The 9274-nt window shown below is 40.1% G+C and overlaps 1 protein-coding gene across 1 annotated transcript; it reads right to left on the bottom strand.

Moving 5' to 3' along the window:
• Nucleotides 1-305: 305 nt before the first annotated feature.
• LOC146573237 (beta-crystallin A1-like) lies at nucleotides 306-8819 on the bottom strand. The gene is made up of 6 exons (XM_085277898.1): nucleotides 8728-8819; nucleotides 8421-8497; nucleotides 8211-8329; nucleotides 3545-3686; nucleotides 3181-3323; nucleotides 306-943 (listed from the first exon to the last, which is right to left on the bottom strand). The coding sequence occupies exons 2-6, from the start codon at nucleotides 8493-8495 to the stop codon at nucleotides 796-798; spliced, it is 627 nt and encodes a 208-aa protein (XP_085134024.1). The 5' UTR covers nucleotides 8496-8497; nucleotides 8728-8819; the 3' UTR covers nucleotides 306-795.
• Nucleotides 8820-9274: the final 455 nt, after the last annotated feature.

Raw genomic sequence — 9274 nt, 5'->3', positions numbered from 1 at the left:
CACTTTCTTTCTGTACTTCACACGTTACAATAACCTGTGAATTTTAGTGGCCCTTGATCTGGATGAGCTACTGCGCCACGAGGTACACTTGGTACACTTTGTAGGCGTGCACACACGTAGAGCTGATTCTTCAGCTCAGGTACGACTGACACCTTAATAGTTTTGCACAGTCTAGTATGCGATCAAGTCATTATTATTCACTGACTTTTGTTACTGTCCTGTCACCTCGCTCACTTTGGAGATCAGCTGATTCGACACCGAACACTGTCTTGCATTCACACACAACACAGGAATAACATCACACATTCTCACTCTGATCTTTATTTTACATGTACCAAAAGAAAACCGTAGCTGGCATAGTGGTAGCAGTGGAGCAGGTAGTCCAGGGGTTGAATCCACCGCCCGGCTGGGTCCCTTCTGCATGGAGTGTGCATGTTTTCCCTGTGCCTATGAGGTTTTCTTCAGGTTCTCTGGTTTGTACCGTGATCCAAAGACATATTTGTGAAGTTAGCTGAATGTTTGTCTTTCTGTGTACCCAGCCTCTTGTCGCATGTAAGCTGGGATAGGCTCCAACCGTCCCGTGAGCCTGTATTGTATAAACGGATGGATGGAAAACAACACACTTCATTTTTGAGAGCAACAAATACACGTGCTGGAATAAAGAGGTAGCTGCTACATCACTAATGGTTTGTGTCACAGAACTGTAGGTTAATGATTTGGGCCCCTAAATTTGAACACACAGGTGTTAGCCAGAGCCCAGGTTGTTCTGCTGCTGCTGTCCTGATCTGCCGCCTCTCAGTGCCTGATGCGTCTGATGGACTGGATCTTTGGAGTCTGACAGTGAGAGCCCCAGTTCCTCCAGTGCTGGTAATCTCCGCTGTGCCTCTCACACTCCATGATGTACTGCTGGCCTCTGTAGCCGGGGTACTCATAGCACACAAAGCTGTGGAAACGCAGAGGCAGGAGGAGGAGATTCATTAAGAACAGTCACTATGTGGATGACTAAATGAATGCAAACATATCTTTGATATTACTGCACAAGTATATGATTTTAATGATTAGTCAACAAATCTGTGACAGGCACATAACCGTATGCCAATTTTATTTGAGGGCTTGTTTTGGTGAAAAATCGTCGTAAATAACAAATGTGTCATGACGAATTCAGTGGAAATGTGTAAACAAAAATATGTCATGTTAGCTGCTCTTTGAGGCTGTGACACTCATAATAAATAACACCAAAGTCCAGCAGTTGATATGACAGGACACACCAGAAATGTGAGAGGTTGTCACATCGGCACACGAGCCGCTACCCTGATAAGCAGACCGTGTAGACCCTTCATATTTTAGCATGCTCATTAAAATGTTTTTTTTATTTTGCAGACATTCAGTCATAAAGAAAAGAGCAGAGGCCAGGCTGAAGAGGATAATAAAAAGATATTGCACTTCACCCCAGGGGAAACATGGACATCTAGAAAAGACTGAATGTCACGCCACAGGCTGAGATATTTCCCAGTTGGCCAAAGCAGTTGCCTGATTCACACGACCGTCTCTGTTAACTGTGTTAAAAATAACTGTGTCATCCTTTTAAAGCTGCTAAAAAACACAAAATAAAGATGAAAGTAGCTCTCTGAACCTTTCTATATGTCACATGCCATACATACACGTGACAGCGCAAATGTTTGACACAATCAGACCAGATGCTAGAGAGTTTATCACCTGCCCGTCGCGGTTAGGGATATTTTTGTGTTCAGAAAGTTTTACTTCCCCCGTTTTGTTAGTTCTTCCACATTTGTAATGATCTGCCCCGCCCACATTAGCATCATCTGTGTTTACTTAGTCGAACCTGCTTCTCATCAGCTAATTACTTACTTCTGCGCACTCAGACTTTGCAGCGTTCTGCAGCTAGTATTTCTCACTTTTTCTTCTTTGTTTTTGCCCGTTTGTTGCTTTGTTGACTGACTTCCGGCTACTGTATGATCTAAGCTTGGATTATATATTTACTCTACAGTCTCCTCTCTTCTGAGTTGTTGCACTGTTAACTCCCTAATACACTGCACAGAGTGTGCATCGGCGAGCATCTTCACCTAAACATCACTGACAGCACTGCTGACGCAAAGCATCTCCTGCTCTGCGATCCACGTTTCAAAAAGATAACTTGGAACAGAGCCTCAGTTTTATTCTCTCAACCTTTTGTTGAAGCTCATGTGTGAAATGTAGAGCACTAAGCGTGTATTTTAAAATAAAAATATGTCTCCTGGAAGGGAATAAAGTCTTGCTCGGAATGTTGACAGTGAAGCCCTTTTTCACACATGCATTTAAGACATATTTGCAATTGGGGCTTATTTTAAAGTAATGTCAATTCAACATGATGTGACACAACACGATCATGAATTTATTAGCTACAATTGTAATAGTGCTGTAGTTCATGATCTCAGATGTAACTGTGATCTACTCTATCAAAAGAAAACTTTGTTTTTTAAATTACACAGAAAAGTTGAAGGACAGAAGCTTTGGTCACATAGCTGACCACCTTAAATCACTGAAACAACCTATTAAAACAAAATATTCTTTTTAAAAAAAATCCGAGGTAAAAACACTTTGTAAGACCTGCAGCCTCCTCTCTCTCCTCTCCGGTGCATTTTAGTAACTGACACAATTTTCAGTACTGACATCTCAGATCATTTCTAGGTCACAGTCAGAAGGTGGAGACGAGACGAGGAGGCACAAATTAAAGATATAATGTACAGTCAGGCCCATTTGAGAGTTTAGCAGATAATCTGGTGACATGGTGGATCATGTGACCTACCTCCTGCATACCTCAAAACTTCCTCATCAAAACAAATTGAGCCTTTCGAGTTGAGAGAAAATACCACACAAGAAAAGTCATGTAAGAAAGAACGACTCTAGACGTTTCAGGAGTGTGAAAGTGACTTGAGCATGTAAATCAGGGTGTGTCTTTAGTCTCAGTTCTTAATGGATTTTGTTCTCCTCTATCTATGCAGCTGCTTTCAAATCAGTTTTATTTACTCCCCAAAGTATTTTATATTGTAATGGAAACATTATGAAGAGATGCCCAATGATCCCCAATGTGCAAGCACTTGGAGAGCAAGCATCTTTGAAGCCACTCATGTTGGCTTTTACTTAAACTTGAAGAATTAAGGAGGAACGTGTCTAACTTACGCGCCACACTGCACATGCATGGAGCCCACCTTGGGCATGAACCAGCCCATGGCCTCCAGGGAGGGGTAGTCGTCACACAGCTCGGTGCAACGCCCCATGAAGTTTTCCCTCTCAAAGATCATCATACGGCTGCTGTGGTGAGACTTTGGAAATAGAGAAAAAGAAACAGACTAATGTTAGCGCAGAGGGAGCACAGATTTAGCTGTGAGCTGTCTGATTTCTATTTTTGAGCTGTCTCAGTCACCCGCTGTGTGGCTCACTGCACCTTCTGTCACTCACTATCATCATCTCTCTCACTCCCGCTTATTTTGTACCCTTTCATTTTTGTATCCCCCAACCCTTTCCTCCCTCTGCTGCTACTCACAGCACAGTAGATGGGGCGGAATGACATGAAGCGTTCAGTGTGGTAGGACAGAGAGCCGCTGTAGGCTTCCCAGTTGGGGTACTCGCCCCTCTCCAGGATGAACTGCTGGCCTTGGAAATCATGGTGCTCAAAACCCACCCAGCTGGAAAAAAAGAGTGGCAGAGGTAAAAATATCAGAGCAAAAATGGTAATCAGCACAGTTTGAAATCAGTCTGAACATAAATCAGACAAGTGACATCAGACAGGATGAGAGGGCCTGCTCGTCAGCCTCATGAGTGCTGATGCATCATGTCGTAAGCTGTGAGTGTCCTATTTTGGATTTTTTTTTCTGTTTTTTTGCACACACGCAAAATTAAAAACAGAATTCTCGAACTCATATTTACAACCAACAGGTCAGCCATCATCTTATGTAACTTTCCCACAATGAGTTATCAGCCATTAACAAGACTTAATGTGGAGCAAGAATGCGTTAATACGTACTAATTCAGAGAGATCTGAATGTTTGATATGTTTGAACTTCAAAAACACCAGGGATAAAATTGTTGTGCAGTCCCACATGTCATCCTATTCCTACAAGACAAAGGACCAAAAAGTGAAAAACAATCCTGAAAGTGTTTTTTCCCCACCAAATGATGTCTGAGAAAGAAAAAGTTGTGAATAAAAGACTGCCTGTCTTGAGTCTGACTAACATACATTTTTTAAAGACAATGGAGAGAACAATGCACTGCAACTTCTGTTTTTTTTATTGACCAAACAGCTGTCAGTGTTTTTTCCTACCTGCTCTGAAATGGGATTTTGTACCCAAATCAATACTTCATAAAAAATGTATCAACAAACTAAAAGAAGTTTCAGCTCAACTTTTCCCCCCAGTGTTCAGATAATGTTGTGTAAATGTATCTGAAAGAATGTATATCAACACAGATAAAAGGGGAAGTAATCAAGCTACAATGTTTGATGGTATTTTTACTCTCCTGTAGTTCATTTTAAATAGTCTAAAAATTTGGATCACTACTCTACAATCTTCTTCTTTCAGCTATTCCTTTTAGAGGATGCTAGGGACAGCGGATCATCTGCCTCCGTCTCCCCCTGAACCTAGCATCCTCTTCTGTTACACCGACCCCATATGTCCTCCTTCAATACATCTACAAACTTTCTCTGTGGTCTTCCTCGTTTCTCCTGCCTGGCAGTTCCATTTTTAACATCCTTTGTCCAGTATATCCTCTAGCCCTCCTCTGCACATGCCAACATGGCCTCAGCCTTGGCTCTCTACATCCTCGGTTATATTCATTTCAGATCCTGTCCCTCCTGGTCACTCCCAACAAAAATCTAAGCATCTTCAGCTCTGCCGCCTCCAGCTCAGGCAGATAAAGTTCTTTTCTGTGCTTACTGCACCACTGCAACACAATGTTTTTAAAAAGTATCTATTTGTAATTAAATTAGTCTTAGATAAAAATTGCAACCAAAATCTGAGTTGTGTCCACACAATAAAACTGCCAAAAAATTTTTGAGGAGTATTTTTGATAGAAACACTTAAGTGAACTTTACTTGACCCTCCCCAGGCCAACCGAGAGAGTTTTTTGAGGCGCTGTCACATTGCCCATTTTTCAATAGTCTGTGCCTTTTGATAAAAGTGACCAACGGGGACTATTGTGCATGTGACTTGAATTAATAGAATCATTTTCTGATTGGTCGACATGGTAAATTTTCCATCAATAGGAAAGGGTTTCTTTGTTTTTGTTCGCAAGCAGAGAGTGCTTCTGGGTGCTTTCCTTAGAAAACGCAGTTTTAGTGTTTCTTCCTGCAGTAAACATAGTGATAGTATTCAGGAAAAAACATTGCGTATATTTTTTTTTATCATGACTCTGGTTTTACGTGGCCTATCAACGCAATTTAAAAACTGGTATATAGTTTTAAGTCCCCACTTTTGTTCCCACAAAATAGTAACACATTTGCACAGAGGAAGGGAGTACAAATAGCTGACACTGCGCTGTTAGTGAAAAGCAGAGCTCACCATCTTTTACTTTTCAGTGTGTTTTTCCACTGATAAGATAGAACTGGCGAAAGCAGCATGTGTTTGGAGAATCACTACTCTGGCAGGCTTTACACACCATGACTAAGGCCTGGGCGGTTACGTATGAAGATACAAGCAGCAACGATTTGGTCCTAAGTGCGTCAGACACAAGTTTGCTCTTACACTCAGCGTTAAGAATAAATACATGCATAAATGTCCCAGAGCGTTACATCTAGTGCTCTGCTCCTAAATTAAGAGAAGTCCAAAGACTTTCTGATCCTGTGAGACATCACCAGCAGACAGCTGCATTATTTACAGAGGAAGGGACTACACTTTCCTTTAGGAATCACAACTTGAGCCTCACAGTTCAAGTTGTGAGTCTGATAAAACTTTCTGACACATTTCTGACACTGATAAAACTGACACATTTCTATACATTTTAGGAACAAATATGTGGGTCACATTAAAGTCCTTAAGAATATATGATCAAAATGAGCTTCTTGTTATGTTTTACATAAACACAAACAAATCTGCAAATGACGGAAATGTCACACACGTTCATGCTCAACCAAGAACATAATATTTGAATCCACGAGTCAGGATGGTGAGGGCTACTGATTACTCCTGGGCTGGCTGAGTTTAAACCTAAGATAAATGTATCATGACAGTGTAAAACTATTTAAACCTGTAAAGTGTCCTTTAAAGTGGAAAATGAAAAGTGGAGCAGTCCTTTTAATGATAAAACAGCAGGAGCTACTGATTGAATGTGTGGCTCTGCTCAGTTTTTCAGAACTTTACAGCAAAGTTTAGCCCAGTATTCAACAACATGTTGCAAATGTACATTTGTGCTTAACTATCAAGATTTTCTTTTGCAATAAAGGCTTTAAAAACACCTGTTAGCAGTTAGCTAGTGAACTAAAAAGTCAGAAAGTGAGAGCTAGGTAAGACGAAAAACAGCTACAAGGAATTTGAAAGATTTGAAATACATCACTCTTTTCTCCAGATGGAGGGGGAAAAAGTTATTAATCACAATTATAAGTGAACAGTTCACCCAAAAATCAAATGAAGTCTTAAAAAAAAGCCCAAAATATCCACAAACCTTGTTGTGAACAGTTTTCTTGTCTGTCCACTTCCACCGCTAACCTCACAGCGCAGAAGAAAGAGTCTCTAACCTGACAGTGTGAAAGGAGGGTGTCCCCCTTCAGCTGTGTTAATGTTAGCTAGCTGCACCCACTCTTGGCTGGTGAATGAAAGAAATATGTCCTACATAAAATCTTTCAGAACAAAATTGCTTGTGGCTTTTGTTTTGTTTGTGTTTGGGTCATGATTTCTGGAAGGACCCATTGCGCCTGTCCGGAGAACAGTCCAGTGCATTTTCTGGAGCTTTGGACAAAGCAAGCAACTCATTTCATTATAATTAAAAGCAAAATCATGTACATACACACGGAGCATCACAGGCAAGAGGATAATTTTAAAATGTAATTCAGATTTTTGTCTCTTAAATAGACGATTCCTTTACAACTTCTGTACTTGGTTATTTAATGGTTTATGATGGTTGGGTAGTCAGCACGTTCATCTATTTGTTGCTGAAAATTAGCACGATATTTTGATACCAAAAGGAGTAGAAATATAAACTCACATAAATAGAAATACTCTGCTCAAGTACTTCAAAGCAGGTGCTCAACTTACTTCTCACCACGGATAACTCCAAACTCTACAACAGGGATGTCAAACTTGTTTTACATACACTTTGATACACGTACATACACGTCTCAGTTTTTCCATAATCAATGTGTAAAATTACTGTAAAAGTTCTGGTAGCTCATTAACTAGACTGCCCCATATTTATAAAACATAAAGTTTTTATTAATTCACACTTTTAATGAAGTTTTACAGTAGATAATAGTTTATTGCCTGTTAATTCACTACTTTGTAGTACGAAGGACAACAGAGGAGGTCTTTATGAATAGAAGAAGCTGTAAAACCTATGAAAATACAGTAAAAAGTTTAAAATCTGCACAGTCCTTCACAAAGCTGTCCAGTGGACTCGTTCGTCCTTGCTGGGTTGATTAGGGCCCCCAGGGCTTATGTTTGACATCCCTGCTCTAAAATATCTAAACTCATTAAGAAATTGAAATATCTGAGTAGCACAAAGTGTTTCCAGTCCAGTAAAGCTTCACGAAAGGTTATTATAACAGCACTGGTAGTACATAATGGATATCATTTTTTAAAGCTACTCTAAACAGATAGTTCTTTCTAAAAGCATCATCTTTATCTGAGAGATCCTGACACTGACCTTCACATACAAGCAATTAAAAAAAGGTGCACAGCAAGCTATAAAAATAAAACCACTCATGTGGCCTTAAAGAATAAATGATGAGGAATGTATAACAGCCTTTAAAGCCAGAAATGGTGAAAGCAATTTGAATGTCTTTAAAATAAAAGACTCCTTTTCACCCCCCATTACTGCCTTGGTGTGTGAACCCTACATGTAGGATGCAGTGGCCTTCGTGGTGGCATGTTTGGTAGTGGGTGCCTCATTCTCTACCCTTGTATCACAGAGACACAATTACATAAACACACACACACACACACACACACACACACAGTCAGCTGTCCACAGAGACTTGCAGGCGTACAGGCTGTGTGACTCACGCTCCACTCTCCACTCGGATGGAGCGGATGTTGTCCATACCACAGTTGTGGATGTTGCAGCACTCAGAAGTGAACTCCAGACACTTGCCCTGGAAATGCTCCTGCTCAAACACAGTCACCTGCGCATGGGGGGAGACACGGAGAATGGGTGAAGCTGGGCATGTTTACACTTTACATTTATGAGTGCAAATAAAAAGTGTGTGAATTCACCTTAAAGAAAGGAGCAGTGTCCATTCTAGGGAACATCATAGGTGAGGTCATGTGGGCTCTAACGACTCTATTCATTTCTAGAGTAAAGAGAGATAAAGAGCATGAATGAGAATATGTACAGGCATTAAAATGCAGCATGTCTGGAGTAGTTTTTAAAATCACAGCAACAGTTTCTGTTTGAGATTTCTTTCTGTATAAATTTAACCTCCACCTTCTCATATCTGCAATAGGACCAATCAGGCCCGTTTAATCAATTAAACCACCCCGTGGGAAAGTTTTGAAGCAGGAAATTTCCGGGTCATCTTACCTGGATGCGCTGCTGACACTCCTCACAATCTAAATGCCGTTTGCATAGACTTTGGTCTGAACCTGGAGGTTCTTTTTTATACTGGCGTTCACGCGGGATGCTCATGCTCGTTAGTGTGCGCGTGCGCCCTTCTTTTCCAATGACGTGAAAGCGGTGAGTGTTTGAAGTAGGACAGGAACATGACCGATGTCTTCCGGCTAAATTCTTCAAAATTAAAGTACAACACTAGCTCTTTATATATATATATATATATATATATATATATATATATATATATATATATATATATATATATATATATATATATATATAATTATTATTATTATTATCTTCTATCAGCTTGTCACAGAGAAGCTAACTTGCCGACATATTCAATTACATTTTTAAGTCCTCAAGTTAGTGTTGTTTTTATTCCTGCTTGTTTATTCTGATTCAAACAAATTTACAACTTACTGAATCACTTTCACAGCATCAGCAGCAAGCATTCTGAAGTCATAAGCTTTAAGTTCTGAGATTAGTAAATTTTGCTTACAGAAGATAAATAAAA

This window comes from Mchenga conophoros, linkage group LG6 (assembly GCF_057382185.1).
Source record: "Mchenga conophoros isolate Kocher_MC1m ecotype Shallow Benthic linkage group LG6, M_conophoros_male_GT1.1, whole genome shotgun sequence".
In the NCBI taxonomy this organism is placed as follows: Eukaryota; Metazoa; Chordata; class Actinopteri; order Cichliformes; family Cichlidae; genus Mchenga; species Mchenga conophoros.
The sequence above is the reverse complement of the archived record's forward strand: the minus strand, read 5'-3'. Positions and strand labels throughout refer to the sequence as shown.

Excerpts from the sequence above, each read along its gene's own strand:
- LOC146573237 (XM_085277898.1), bottom strand. The coding sequence starts at position 8,495 with ATGAATAGAGTCGTTAGAGCCCACATGACCTCACCTATGATGTTCCCT. Across the intron at positions 8,330-8,420 it reads ACACTGCTCCTTTCTTTAAG|GTGACTGTGTTTGAGCAGGA; the intron begins GTGAATTCACAC and ends CCCCATGCGCAG. Across the intron at positions 3,687-8,210 it reads ATCCGAGTGGAGAGTGGAGC|CTGGGTGGGTTTTGAGCACC; the intron begins GTGAGTCACACA and ends CTTTTTTTCCAG.